At 42.0% G+C, this 16,233-nt stretch overlaps 1 protein-coding gene across 1 annotated transcript in view; it reads left to right on the forward strand.

The window, feature by feature from the left end:
* LOC135467417 (uncharacterized) overlaps positions 1 to 16,233 on the forward strand; it is a 224,329-nt gene that overhangs the window by 63,496 nt on the left and 144,600 nt on the right. Inside the window, exon 3 of the mRNA XM_064745189.1 lies at positions 12,110 to 13,487. Within this exon, the coding sequence (XP_064601259.1) occupies positions 12,110 to 13,487 (1,378 nt within the window). The remainder of the gene's footprint in view (positions 1 to 12,109; positions 13,488 to 16,233) is intronic.

The raw sequence follows: 16,233 nt of genomic DNA on the forward strand, positions 1-16,233 counted from the left end.
GTTACTGTATTGGTTTACATAACATCACGTTGTACTAAATAGTATTCACTATACGACTTTTGAGGAGCAGTGATTTTTCCTTCACAGCATTTGATACTACCATAGTTCCGTTATCCTTAAGTATGCATTCTTGTTTCACTTTAACGGTTTACAGCATTCCATTTTTATTGATATGGAGCTGCTGGGGATTACTATAATGCCGAAAGAGTGTCTCTGAAGAACATTACTACAGATTCAGATTACTATGTGCCTCATGGCTGAGCAGAGGATATTTGTAACAGATACTCTACTGAACATTTATGCCCTGTGCAAGATAAAAATGTCGATAAACGACTGCTGAAATACAGGCGGAAGAAATTGCTGCAAATGTCATCCGTAAAAACGGTGTGTTATAGGCTTACAACACATGGGAATAATATATGTATTCATCTGTTCCCTGACAATTGATTGAAAATATTTATCGATGTCAGTGGTGACTGCTAAAAAAAAAAACAGCAGTATATTTCAGTAGGTCATTTGGCCGCTATTGTCAACGACAACTCTCATGCGATCAATGTAGAATTCTGTACTTAACAAAGAGGATCCATGTCTTTCCCTGACGTACTTGAATGTAGTCTGTTGGCAAAGAAACGAGGCCATGTACATAAAAACGATGTCTTTTACATTAAGTCTGTATTTTGTACTGGGGTGTGGATTTAGGCGGAAAATCCGCTATTCGTATATTCATTCGTTAAACAAAAAGGCACGTTCAAAACAAAGGAACTCAAAGCAATAAACGCACTTACGAAATAGGACCCCGTTATTCGTCAAAAAAAAAAAGGAAAAGGAGGCATGGTTTTTCAAAGATGCTAGAGAGAACTTATCGAAATGGAATCTAAATTGGATGTAAGGCGAGAATTTCCAAACATTCCAAACACGTGTAGATTGAAACTAGAGTAGAAACCCGAACAGGAAGTCTCAAATTGCATGAAACACTTCCAAGTCAAACCCGGAAGTAGGCTGACAAACTCCGATTTCAAAACGTACTATCATGATCAAGATCGGAAACGGTATGAATATAGGATGTTACTCTCCCTTTTTGAAAATATAAAAGCATATCAGATATGATATAGGTGTATGTCAGATGCACTTTAACGGCAGCTGCGCACATTCGTGTATTATGGAAAAGCTAGACCAGTGACATCTAATAAATTACAACTAATATCTTTTTTGTTGTGTTTTTTTGTTGTTTTTTTAACCTAATTCTGCTTAAGCCATGGAATCAGAGAGTGTACACGATCCCTACGTTTTAAGCATATACATGAACAGTCGAAATAGAACACTGACTAATGTAAATTCACAATTTAACGTATTGTAACACGTTTGAACAAATATCACACTGTCGTCACTGCTCTGGTGGCTCTACATTTTATACAGCTGCGTAACAAAGCGCTGAGACCCTTAACTTTCTGCCCATATCTATAAACAAGAGTGATGTGCTGAAACTTATATCTCGTCCGGGTTTCACCGAGGCCGTATTTCGCCGGTGACTTGTGGCTATTTGTCAACTATCATGCCGTCATCGCTAGTCTAGTGTTACTCTCTATGACGTAAGTCTTTTATATCTATGTAGATTCTCCATTTGTGACCCCTTTATCCAACTTCGAGTGAGGTCGAGGTATTGTTATCGACCTATACTGTTTTGATAGCCATCATGGTGAGATTTTCCACACGTTTTTGGTGGTAGAAACTGTCGAGCCTATGAAGATGTACATATGGAACTCTTTTCATTTGCAGGCCAACAAATCATGACAATAATTCACCGATTCAAAGACCTGTCGCCGTGTTCCAGAGGCACAAATAATTCTCCTTCCCTTCAGGAACTTAAGTTCTCAAACGCTCAGCTTATCAATTTTCCCAAACGTTTGTTTACCCACAAGAACGTTTTGTAAGGCTTTTTCATATACCCAGTTTACAGTAAATGTAATCAAAAACAGTTGCGTAACATTTCTGGCAGGTCACATGGTACTATAAGCAATAAAAGAGTTCCTACTCGAAACTCCCCTATTAAGACTGACGTGAACACAGGATTATGCAACACAAGATCACGGAAACTCCTTACATACGGGAAACGATTGCTTGGCTCACGTAAAAATTCGGGGTCGCCATCTCAATAAAGCGTCCATCCTATTTTAAGATGGTAGATAATCCAGACACGAAATCTAGATCATTTCTAAATTCCAGATGCTAGGAATCGCGCCTTAATTGTAATGTATCTGTTCATAGAATCATTTCAACACTGCTAGCCAGCCCACTCACCCTAGGTAAATTGGAGAAAGACACAGTTATGAACTAGAACGCCTCAGATCCCGACCTGTCTGTCCATATACTAGTATGCTGATAAGGTGTTTTCTGGAGTATCCTTGGCATTCACAGATCCCGCCTTCACAGTGAGGTCTTGGCTATTTTTACTAAAGATGAAAACGTGGACAGTTTTACTGGGAAGAATTTTGCCCTTTGTTTTAAGAAGAGTTTGTATGAATCACGAAAGAGTATTTACTTCTGTATATAGTATTTCCCATCTGTCTCTAGTTTGACAACGTAAAACCTCAAGAGACAGCACGTGATATGTTGTATACGTAAACAACATCATGAGTTGACAGAAACGTGATGCCCACAGATTTTTGCTTAAAACTTCTAATCGCTGCGTGAAAGTGGGGCTCTTCACGTTCACGTGCGTGTAAACGTGTAGCTGTTCATCTACCACTCTGTTAAACTAATCATCACATTGGGGGCAGTTTTGTCATGTCACGTGCTCATGTTCATGTGTATTACTCACAGAATGCAATACGCAATACCTACAGGTTACAATACGCAATACCTACATCTTACAATACGCAATACCTACAGGTTACAATACGCAGTACCTACAGGTTACAATACGCAATACCTACAGGTTACAGGTTACAATACGCAGTACCTACAGGTTACAATACGCAGTACCTACAGGTTACAATACGCAGTACCTACAGGTTACAATACGCAATACCTACAGGTTACAGGTTACAATACGCAGTACCTACAGGTTACAATACGCAATACCTACAGGTTACAGGTTACAATACGCAATACCTACAGGTTAAAATACGCAGTACCTACAGGTTTACCTCTTAAGTTCTCCAGTCTGGCCTTGTGATTACACACACAGACTGATATCCATATTTTTGTGTGATAACATGTGAATGCCCTTGTGTGTTGCCCAAAGTCCCCATATGCTACCGAATATCTGTTTAATTAAACATTCCTGTGATGATGATAATTCTGAATCTCCATTTCATGCATGAAATAATCTTTTTGTGATGAAACGTCTATATGTGATGCCAAGTATAGTGATAGTTCCGTTATCTGATGCCAAATTCATATGTGAACGTTGTTTTGGGTATTGATCTTACTTCCATCATAGTTGTAGGTTGGTACACAAATGCCTGCCTCGACGCCTAGACAAATACGTACGTTTGCTTGTGTTATTACGTCGCGCTTAACAGTTTCCAGTCACGTGACGAGGAATCATTTGGTGTGTGAACATATATACTGCGTGCTTTTGTGGCAGGGCGCGTCCAAGTCGCAAAAGTGTTGCCGTCACCGAAGCGTCAAGCCGAAGATACCATACAAGACACCCCACCCAATCACTTTATACTGATACCGGGCCAAGCAGTCCTGTTCCCTTGCTCTTTCGCAGTGCTGAGCGCCAAACGAGGCAGCAGCAGGTATAATTTTTACAGCCTTTGGTATGATCCGACACGTGTTTCATTCCAGATCTCCCTATGTACTTTCCAGATCTCACTATGTACTTTCCAGATCTCCCTATGATCTGTGGTATGATCCGACACGTGTTCCATTCCATACATTATGTGATGCCATATTGATATGTGATGTTACGTTTTACGTGGCGGCATCGCGGTGATGTGATGCCAAAGTTGTATACATATGAGATAAATGAAAATCTTTCGGTGATAACAAGTGCATGTGTAATCCACAGTAACGATCCAAGGATAAATCATTCTGTTGTAGCAAGTCATTATGTGATATGGAGTTACATATGTGGTGAAAAATCATTCTGTTGGGACACGTACTAATGTGATACGGAGTTACTGATGTGATGAGAAGTCATTCTGTTGTGACACGTCCTTTTGTGATACAGAGTTACTTGTGTGCTGAAAAGTCAATCTGTTATGACAAGCCCCTATGTGGCACGGAGATAGTTATGTGATGGCACATCTGTCTGTTGTGTCAAGCCCCTATGTGATATGGAGTTACTTATGTGATGACAAGTCAATCTATTTGTGACAAGTCCCTATGTGATTCGGAGTTACTTGTGTGATGACAAGCCAATCTGTTTGTGACAAGTCCCTATGTGGTACGGAGTTACTTGTGTGATGACAAGTCAATCTGTTTGTGACAAGTTCCTATGTGATTCGGAGTTACTTGTGCGATGACAAGTCAATCTGTTTGTGACAAGTCCCTATGTGATTCGGAGTTACTTATGTAATGACAAGTCAATCTGTTTGTGACAAGTCCCTATGTGATTCGGAGTTACTTATGTGATGACACATCTATTTGTTATAACAGGTTCCTATGTGATGCGGAATTACTTGAAAGGAAGTTACTCATGTGATAAAAAGTCATTCTGTCGTGACACGTTCCTATGTGATACGGAGCTACTTATATCAATCTATTGGGACTGTGATACGATAGCCCCCGTGACCGAGGCGGTTAGTGTGCCAGCGCGGCGCAATGGCCAAGAAGCGAATGCAGTTGCTGTGAGTTCAAGTCCAGCTCATGCTGGCTTCTTCGGTGCTCCGGTCATACGTGGGAAGGCAGCAACCTGTGGATGGCCGTGGGTTGTCCCTGGGTTCTGCTCGGTTTCTTCTCATCATAATATTGGCCGCTGTCGCATAAGTGAAATATTCTTGAGTGCTGCGTAAAACACCAATCAAGTAAATAAATAAATTATTTGATACGGTGTAACGGTGATGACAAATCATTCTATTGTGTCAAGTCTTTATGCGATATGAGCTACTTACGTGATGACAAGTCTCCGTACAATGACAGGTGTTACGTTTCCACACAGGCCTCTTTGTATACGAGCTTTGCGACTTGAGATTTGTTACCGAAGAGAAATGACCAGCATGCCTGTGACACAGAGAGTTAAATACACGGAGTAAGAATGTAGGCTAATGGGATGCCAGGAGAAGAAACATTACAATGTCTGTAAACACAACCTGACAACGTTAATCACCTAGCTTATCACGCCTGTCTCACTCCATTAGTTCAGGCCGTAATCAGTCATTCTAACCCTATCTGTCTACCCGCATCATCGGACGGAGTAAGGGTTTGACGGAGAAGTATTCAACAGGCTCTAGCCATACGATAAAACCTCAAATTGTCTAAAGATTTTTGTAAAGCCCTAAGTCTTTAAATTAAGTCATGACTTGACTTCCCTTCTATATAATACCATGTCTCACCGTTCTGTATAATACCACGTCTTACCGTTCTGTATAATACCATATCTCACCAATCTGTATAATACCATGTCTCACCGTTCTGTGTAATACCATATCTCACCGTTCTGTATAATACCATGTCTCACCGTTCTGTGTAATACCATGTCTCACCGTTCTGCATAGTACCATGTCTCACCGTTCTGTATAATACCATGTCTCACCGTTCTGTGTAATACCATATCTCACCCTTCTGTATAATACCACATCTTACCGTTCTTTATGATACCATGTCTTACAGTTCCAGAATTAAGATAGCTCAGCAGATTAGCATATTATTACCACATCATACCAGAGATTACTATGAAAAACAGCTCAAGGAATAAGACCGTGCTAGGGTTATCTGTTGGAAGTAATAAGGAATCTTTTCTCGCGGCTTCGGTACAAACTAGATTAGCGGTTGTTGTACTACGCCACCAATTTGCCCGTAAACCGTGGTCTCAAAGACAGAGATGACACCCCAGTATCCTGCTGGTAAAGATTATTTCTGTATGGGATTTCCAAATGTATTTATTTAATATGGATTTTACACCGTAACAAATTCGCAATTGCTTTGACACCCGGCACAGTATTTCGTGTCGCCTTACACTCAGGTAGCTACACTTTGCTGAAACCAAGTTGACGTGAACCTTATTATTTTTTGAGTGAAAGGTTTATGTTGTAAGATAAGAAACCAAAACTTTGACCGACAGAGAACGACAGAAATTTATTCACAACTATAGCATAAACGTGTACAACGGGGGTGAGACTTACGTTTGGAGAAAATCAGATCAAGTTTGCTGAAAACAGCCACAAGTACCTGGCAGTTGGTTGAGGTGAACCTTATTAGCCCAGTGCTCTTTGTCTGTAGCTAAGTGCAAACCCTTGCATTGTGTTACTCTCACTGTTTATTAAATGTGACGATAACACGGTGTTTTGCTTAATCCTAGAATAGTGTCCAATACATTACAGTAACATCACTGCAGTCTTGTTTTAGCTAATTTTGCTTAATCCAGTGAACTAAGGGTTGTGCTAATTTTTAAGCATTTACATGATTTTTTTTTTTTTTTTTTTTTTTTTGATTGGTGTTTTACGCCGTACTCAAGAATATTTCACTTATACGACGGCGGCCAGCATTATGGTGGGTGGAAACCGGGCAGAGCCCGGGGGAAACCCACGACCATCCGCAGGTTGCTGGCAGACCTTCTCACGTACGGCCGCCAGCATGAGCTGGACTTGAACTCACAGCGACCGCATTGGTGAGAGACTCCTGGGTCATTACGCTGCGCTAGCGCTTTAACCGACTGAGCCACGGAGGCCCCAGCATTTACATGAGCATTTAGATAGAACTCTGAGGTACTTATACAAGAGGCCAGATTCCACCGGTTATATGTGACCAGTCGCCAAGAAACACACTGTTCTTGTTTTACAGTCCGTGCTCCAGTCTTTCACATTCTAAGCCTATGTGACTGAACAGAGTGACGGCCCTGGGATATCTTGAGGCAAATGCTCTTTAAACGAAATAAAAACAAGACTTAAAGCATCGGTTGAGTCCTGTACGCAACGCTCGTAAATAATGGCAGTGTCGGAGTATTTTGAGGTAGCCGAGAACGATGACATTTAACCTCTGCGCGTCAGTTCATCTTTTACAAATTGAAACGTTAATCTTGTTTGCGATTTGCAACACTTTTTATGGAGCCAAGTGAAAGCGTAAAAGACTCATATTGTCCGGGGAAATCGAAGTGCGTTCACACTCCCCCGAGAGATTGTTAATTGAAATCTCCCACTCCGGCTTAAAACGAGCGTCTGTTTGTCTAAACCAGCATGTCATTTTGACTATTTCACTCACACGGAATGATCGAAAAAAGGGTACGGCCTTTAGAGTTACCTCCCTTCAACAAGATTTCGAATGCGCCCTCGACGGTACAGATTTTACGTTTTACGGTACGTTTTACCACAAACCACATCAGCGAGACTTTCTGCATGTGGGGTGGAACAAAAATAATCTAAAATTTCTGTAGGTAAACATTGCACCAATCAAGTCATATTTCCCTTGCTATTTTTTTAGTTCAACGCTATAGATTTACGTCCATATGGTTGCTTTTTTCGTACGACTTCTTATCAACACTAAATATCATGTGGTGCATCACATCTTCCAGTCTTTCTACAACGTGTTCACGCTTTAATGGTCTGGGGCCGATTCTACTAAATCCTTTCTAACTTTAGTCAACATTTAAAAACTCTGTAAGATGTTTAGTTTTTGGCACTGTAAGTTGAAATTTGGACACATTTGCCTTAAGATAACATTGTGAGGGGTACAAAATTTTTTGGTAAAATCCAAAAGTAAACTTTGACATCTTATTTCAAATTTTGACATAAGTCAGAAATGGCTTTGTGGCTCTGCATTTTTTTATTTTTTTTTTTTTTTGATTGGTGTTTTACGCCGTACTCAAGAATATTTCACTTATACGACGGCGGCCAGCATTATGGTGGGTGGAAACCGGGCAGTGCCCGGGGGAAACCTACGACCATCCGCAGGTTGCTGGAAGACCTTCTCACGTACGGCCGCCAGCATGAGCTGGACTTGAACTCACAGCGACCGCATTGGTGAGAGACTCCTGGGTCATTACGCTGCGCTAGCGATTTAACCGACTGAGCCACGGAGGCCCCTTGTGGCTCTGCTAAACGGATTTAAGATACAGGAACAACACATGGCTTATGAACAAGAATTGAATCCACTAAAGCTTGTGCTAAGAGTGACAATGATCGATACAACGTGGGGTCACATGACTAAGGTCAAAGGTCAAAGACAGAAACCATGACATTTTTTTTCTCCATTTTCCAGCAAGTCCGATCACAGAAATATTTACAACAAATACCTCGATTGTTGTTTTTTAAAGTAGGATCTATGTTTCAAATATTCGGGGGCCTCCGTGGCTCAGTCGGTTAGCGCGCTAGCGCAGCGTAATGACCCAGGAGCCTCTCACCAATGCGGTCGCTGTGAGTTCAAGTCCAGCTCATGCTGGCTTCCTCTCCGGCCGTAAGTGGGAAGGTCTTGCAGCAGCCTGCGGATGGTCGTGGGTTTCCCCCGGGCTGTGCCCGGTTTCCACCCATCATAATGCTGGCCGCCGTCGTATAAGTGAAATATTCTTGAGTACGGCGTAAAACACCAATCAAATAAATAAATCAATCAATCAAATATTCTCTTTCACTGTTTGTGAGTCCGCCTTAGTGACAACAACCAAAGTTTACTAGTCGCATGTCAAAGGTCAATGGTTTACCTCCAGTACCCCGGTTTCCTCCACCTATAAAACAGACTATGATAGCATAAGTAAATGGTTTAAAGTATGGCGTTAAAAAAAATAAAAACACAATTAGAAAAAAAATGTTTGTAAATATTGTGTGTTAAGATCAACTAACCCCAGATTGTTTCAGAATAATTTCATGAAAGTTTACGTGTACTCCATCTATTGTGAACACGTCTTATAAGCCGACTCATTGCAGACAGAAAGCTATTCTTGTGTGTCACATGAGCTACTTGAATTGCCTGGACGTCTGTTACATTCAACTTTATGTCTTTACTAATGTCTGTTTTACCCGGCTTTACCAGTGTTGCAGGGTGTATTCAATCTTCACAGGTCTCTGTAGACCAGCCAATTAGGGGTGTTAAGCGGGTATTGGTCAGACTGTATACTATCGTCAACACCTCCCCAGACACAATATGTCCTAACGAGACAATTAACTTCGATCATCAGGCCGGCTCCGTGACCTCGGCCCAATATGGAAATGCTACAATCCTCCAACTGACTAACCACTCTCCATGCTCTGTTCTTTGTATGCGATTGGAATATGCGTATGTGCGCTGCTTATATTCCAAAGATTGAAAATGTGTGCACTGCTCTTTGGATGTGTTTTCGTATGTGTGTCTATACGTGTGTTACCATTTTTGTACATTCGCATCTGCGCACTCATATGTTCGTTCACAAGATGGTGTATGTGCGCCCTCATCTTTGTGTACGTTCACAAGATGGTGTATGTGCGCACAAAACAAGATGGTGTATGTGCGCACGCATCTATGTGTACGTCCACAAGTTGGTGTTTGTGCGCACTCATCTTTGTATCCTTTCAGAAGATGGTGTATGTGCGCACTCATCTTTGTGTACGTTCACGAGATGGTGCATGTGCACACTCATCTATGTGTACGTCCACAAGTTGGTGTATGTGCTCACTCATCTTTGTATCTTTTCAGAAGATGGTGTATGCGCACACTCATCTTTGTGTACGTTCTCAAGATAGTGTATTTGCGCGCTAATCTTTATACACGTTAACAAGATGGTGTTTGTGCGCAGTGATCTATGTGTACCTCCACAAAATGGTGTATTTCCGCGCTACTCTTAATTTGAGCCTTCCCAAGTCGAATCTCCACGAAGAACCAAAATATCCGTGACCACTGATGTCGGAGAGTCACATTTTCCTCATAACATTTTGTTATAAAAAAAATATTGTTGATATCAGAATCAATAAGCATGATAGAGGGTTCTCCCTGAATTGGCACTGGCTGCTAAATCCACACATAATGATAACAAAGAGATGAATCACAAATGAACACGTATATTTCTGTTGCCCATCCAGGTATCTTCGTGATGCTATCTTTTATCAAGATGCTATTTTATCAAGACCCTGCTACTGTATGGTTAAGAAACGTTTTGATGTCATATTTACAAAATATCCTTTAGAACGTAGAGCTATACGATTTTCAACAGATTATGTACTTCGGCTCTTAGGGAATAGCACAAACTTGTATAGCTGAGTTGCTTGGCTTCAGCTGTACTGGTTTAGGATCACACTCAATCAAGCATCGATGTACTTTAATTAATGGCGTCTGAGAGGAAGGTGACTTCTCTAATTACACAGCTAATTAGATCTGTTAATTAAGGTTAGAGTTTGAAGATGGCATGTTCAGGTATTCCCATGTGCTTGACGTTTAGCAATGCCCTACCTTACCCTCCGTATACTACATGGTTGAACTATTATAAGCCCATGCCAGCCAAACAACATAAGTGTCGTAGATTCATGTAACATGACATCAAATTAAAAGTCAACATTCGCAAATCTGATTTCGTGTTATAAATGTATCTTACTCATTCATTTTTTATTCCGCTTTTGTCACCCAAGAAAGCACCAGAGGTAAATGCATGCAATGCACATTGATGAAGGAATGGAAGAGCAAATACCATACATCACTGATGGATATTCCCTGATGAATAAACCTAAACACATTACCCATCTTATTCAAGCAAAACGGGTTACATAATATCTACACCAGATGTTGTGCTCTACTTCGGGTTTTACATTATGAAGAACTAAATGTCAGTCAAGCCTGTCAAATTGCATTACGTAATTTTCCATTCCAGGAATTCTAAAGAGATTAATACTTATACGTCTGATCCTTTTATGGAATTATCTCATGAAATTTTGTTAATGTCAAGCTATAACCAAATGATTCGCGCTTTAATGACACGTAATACCCCTATGCAATAAAGCTATCGATGAACTTCACACACTGACATAACGTTTCTACTTACACTCTGTCTGACATTTTCTCACTTTACAACGGTTAAAGAAAGGATGGTCATATCCACAGCTGTTGTATAAATTAAAGCGAATTCGCCCTAATCAGATCAAGTACTTGGATATTTTTCTGTTCTTCCAATGTTTTTGACCGTATTCTGTTCTGTGTGTAAGATCATCCTTCTTTGTTCAAGATATGGCTAAAGTGTTGTCAGTGTGGCATTGAACCCAATAATTCTTTCTTGCTTTATTTGATTGGTATTTTTCGCCGTAATCAAGAATATTTCGTTCACACGACGGCGGCCAGAATTGTGGTTGGAGGTAACTGGACAGAGCCTGGGGGAAACCCCATTCTTTTATATTGCAGCCTTATTTCCCTTGTCCGTATGTTTGTTACCCAAATGCACATCGTTACCTTTTATTTCACACATCCTGCGTGTACAGACCGGTAGTGTAGGCCAGTACTGATCTTGTAGAGCCAATAGTTAGCGTTTGATAAATTAGTTCTACCTGAGTATTTCTATTGTCATTTTTGAAGAGTTTATGTCACACGCCTTACTGACTTTTTCTTATTTCCTCAGTGGAGTGATTAACGTGCAAGTGCAGCACAGTGACTCAGAAGCATCTCCCTAATGCGCTCTCTGTGAGTTCAAGTTCAGTTCATGCTGGCTGGTACTCTCCGGTCGCACGTTTGCATCTCTGTCAGCAACCTGCAGAAGGTCGCGGGTTTCCCCGGTTTTCTCCCACCATAATGCTGGCCGCCGTCGTAAAAGTGAAATATTCTTGAGTACGGCGTAAAACAGCAATAAAATAAATAAATCGTTCATTCACCTGGAATATCCCTTGTGTCTTTATATCATCATTGAGAACTGTTGTCTGCTTCCTTTTTGCATGATACCGTCCCAATTTCGTACTTTATGTACTTTTTCTGTACATGTTTTGACACATAAATTCATACGTTCTCAAACATTACACAATTTAATATTTCGTTTTTTTTTTTCATTTTTGTTTTTTGCCAGGTTGTGCAGCTCTGTTCTGACTGAGACCAGGATGACCTCTGCCGGCAATGCCTCGCCGCTGTACAACAAAGTGGACTTACTGGTGGTGCCAGACCTAAGCGGTTGCACGTCTGCACCCGGACTGCTGACCGAAGGTCGTTCCCTTGGCGGGTTGTCTCCCCTGGGTAGTCGCCGCCCAAGCAGCGTGTGCTCCTCTATCCTTGACCTGTCTGGCGAAGCTGACCAGCTGGAACGGGCCATCAAAGACAACGACGTGGTGATTACGAAGAGAATCCTGCAACTGCATCACGGCAAATTCCCCGTCAACCTGCACGCCAGCATTTTAGACAAGTCCAGTTGTGGGGCAAGGAGTCGATGCAATAGTCAAGTTAGTCAGGATGTGGACATTTTGCTGAGAAAGAGTCAGACATTGATAGACCGCTATGACCGGCGGGAGAGCCTGACGACAGAGCCTGAAGTGCCACTTGTCTTCCGCACCTCGCTACACCTGGCCATCCAGCACAACTCATTGGATGTGCTGAAGGTCCTACTGCGATATGGGATTGATCCGAACGAGCCTCGAATGTGTACCCGTCGCGAGAGTTCAGCCTCTCAAATACCCCTTTCCCCGACCCCCCGCGCCGCTTTGACCGCCGCCAGTCAGCAATGGGCCTCTGGCCGTGCTCAGGCCAGTTTGAGTCCCAGTCCGGCCTTGCACGGCTCTCAGTATCCCCATAGCGGTGAGGGCCAAACTCTCAGTGATGCCGGTAACAAATTCAACCCGCTCCGTATTGTTTCAGAAAAACCGTTCGATTTTCCGGCGAATTACCGCGCGAATGAATTATTGAATTTACCACCGCTATACACAGCGGTGTCAGCGGGGAAATTTCACGCTGTGCAGCTCCTCTTGCGGTACGGAGCTTTGGCAAACTGCGCTGATAACCAAGGTTGTACGCCTCTGCACCTCGCCGCATTCCCCGAGGTCTACAATCGGGAGTGCGCCATTCTGTTGCTGGCAAACGGAGGGCGTATCGCTGCAAGAGATGATCATGGTGTTACGCCGTTAGACCTGTGCCCATCACTGCAGCACGAACAACGAAATCTGGTGGGGAATATCCTCTCGGCTCAGCCGTACCCACGCAGTACTGAGCTGCTGCCGCTACTCTCTGACAGCATCCATCATGCCAACATTAATAGCTGCTCAACCAATGTCTCTCGATTCTTCAAGAGACTGAACAGCGATAGTCGTGTGAGAAGTAAGGACAAAAAGTGCAGAGAAAGTGGCTTTGGCTCTGAAATGCGAGAGAGGGCTTCGTCAGCTGGATCGTACCGTAGTCTCAAAGGTCATCGAGAGCGAGGCCAAGTCATGATGGAAGACCGAGAGAGCGTGACATCAGTGGTGAGTAAACTTTGTCCATGTATCTGGATGTGGTATCTGGGACCAGCACTGTAATGGTTGAAAATCTATACAAGTCACAGCAGTGTTAAGTTCTTGTGTTTAGGGGGGTGTTTTCTGTGACCAATACTGTAATTGTTGGAAATATATAGACGTCACATCAGTGGTGAGTAAACTTTTTTGTGTGTTTACATGTGTCTTTTCTGTGACCAATATAGTAATTGTTGAAAATCTATAGACGTCACATCAGTGGTGAGTAAACTTTTTTGTGTGTTTACTTGTGTCTTTTCTGTGACCAATACTGTAATTGTTGGAAATCTATAGACGTCACATCACTAGTGAGTAACATTTTTTATGTTTACAGGTAGGATTTTGTGACCCATGTTGATATTTGCACTCTACAATGTCATTAGCCCTGAGTGCCATTAGCATGCTAGGAAGAGAATGTGACACTAGCGGATAGTAGCATATTAGTTTTGTTTACAAGAAAATGGAACATCAATAATGTGGGTAAAAACCCTGTTTCGAACAGTTTGTGACATGATCAGTGAGTGAAATATATTGACTTTGCTATTGGAAGAGATTACAACATTCGAAACGAATTGTATTAGCTAGTTTTCAAAAGATTTTGACAGCAATGTCGAGTAACTATTCAGCGTGCTGAGGAGAAAATGTGACACCACTGAATAGTAACATTATAGCTCGTTTACATCACAGCATAACTGGTGAATAGCACTAGCGGTGAGTGGCTTGTATTTATTGCGTTTTCAAGAGATTATGACATTAGTGGCAACTGGAAATTTAGAGAGATCAAGAGAAAATGTAACACTATTGGATAATAGCATTAGCTTTACATCAGATCACTAACAGTTATTATGAGTAGCACTAGCGGTGAGTGGCATGTATTTAACTTGCTTAGAAGAAATTGCAACATTGGAAACGGGTTTTGGCAGCTTTTTTCCAGGGATCATGACAACAGTGGTGAATTATGTTTATGAGACCGTGTGATATCAGTATTATTTATATGATATATGTACTTGGCTGGCTGTTACATCACGAATTACCAGCAGCAGGTTATTGGCTATAGCTATGTCACATCAGTTGTTAGCAGTGGTGCATCATTGTGATTTGCGTAGTTGGGAGACCTCTGTCGGCAGTTAGCTGCTAAGCGACAATAGTTTATTTCGTCCATGGCCAGGTTCGAAGGTTGTATATCTAACTGCAATCGATGCGTCTTAACAAGTAGATTTATCAGGAAGCATACTTACGTTAGAACTGGGCCGGAATAGCAAGATGGGAGTTCATTCCCAGCTGTAAATATATGATTGGACAGTGCTTTAAACCTGAGTGTTTGGTTCACTGTTTGTCTCACCGTTGCACCTCAAATGCAAATGCAGTGAATGTTAATTGTGTCCGTTTTGTCCGGCAAATCGCGCAACTGCTATCTGTTATAGCTGGGATCAATACATTGCACACGGTGTTAATTTAATTGCACAAATATTGTGGAGCAGGAACGGTGTATTCTCATCAGTAAATATTAGATGCCATCCAGTCATATCACCAACAAATAATTCCCATTTCAACTGCATTGTATTTGATAAACGCTTCGTGTAGGTCGCATCGCACGGGAAATTCGCGTGGTGAGGCCGCCGTTTCCTCCCGGCTCTATCGATCGCTGGGCATAGCTTGATGACAAACTCTACCACCTGGGAAAATGTAGCCCAGCCAGTAGACATCAGCCCGATCCCAGCTTTATTGTGGACTGTAAGTGATATCCAGGCACCTTCAAGCTCACCCCACCTGGCCTTCCACCGCCACTCCCCTCTGATCCTCTCCCTCTCACAGCTGAAAGTGGGTTGTACTGGGTACAAGCGACCAACATTAGTAACTATTAGAAATAAGGGGAACCGGAAATATAACACCAAGTCTGGAACACCAAAGTTAGTCGCTCATTTGTGTACCTTTGTGAGGACTGTTGTGAAGATCGTAAAACGAACTGGTGTTAACACCGTTAAGGGTGAACTGTTGTGAACACCATTAAGTGTGAACTCTCGTGAACACCGTTAGGTGTGAACTGTTGTGGAACACCGTTAGGTATGAACCGTTGTGAACACCGTTAAGTGTGAGCCGTTGTGGACACTGTTAGGTGTGAACCGTTGTAAAGACCGCTGAATCAAAGGCATATGGCATAGAGAGTAAAACCAGAGGGGCGGCGACAGTGTGATAACTGGCAAATTGTCACACGTAACCGGAGAAATGCGACCTCATGTCAGTTTACCTCCGTCAGGGTTTTATTCTAACTGTGCGTCATAGCTTAAGCAGAATTAGGTAAAAAAAACCGCAGTGATGTTACTTGCAGTTTATTAGACGTCACTGGTCTAGAATTACTCATAATGCTGTGTTATCTTCACATTTAACAATCACATAAAAACAATGCAGCGTTACCAGCGTTGGGCGTAAACCATTGTGAACACCGCTAAGTGTAAAGCGTTGTGAACACTGTTAAGTGTGAACTGTTGTGAACACCGTTAAGTGTAAACCGTTGTAAACACCGTTAAGAAGGAACATCGATATGTGTGAACCGTGGTGAACACCACTAAGGGTGAACCGTTGTTGGGTGTAAGCCGTGGTGAACACCGTTAAGTGTGAACCGTTGTGAACACCGTTAAGTGAGATCCGTTGTGAACACCATAAAGTAGGAACATCGCTAAGCGAAAACCGTAGTGCACACCGGTAATTATGAACCATT

Source organism: Liolophura sinensis, chromosome 6 (genome assembly GCF_032854445.1).
Source record: "Liolophura sinensis isolate JHLJ2023 chromosome 6, CUHK_Ljap_v2, whole genome shotgun sequence".
NCBI classification, from domain to species: domain Eukaryota; kingdom Metazoa; phylum Mollusca; class Polyplacophora; order Chitonida; family Chitonidae; genus Liolophura; species Liolophura sinensis.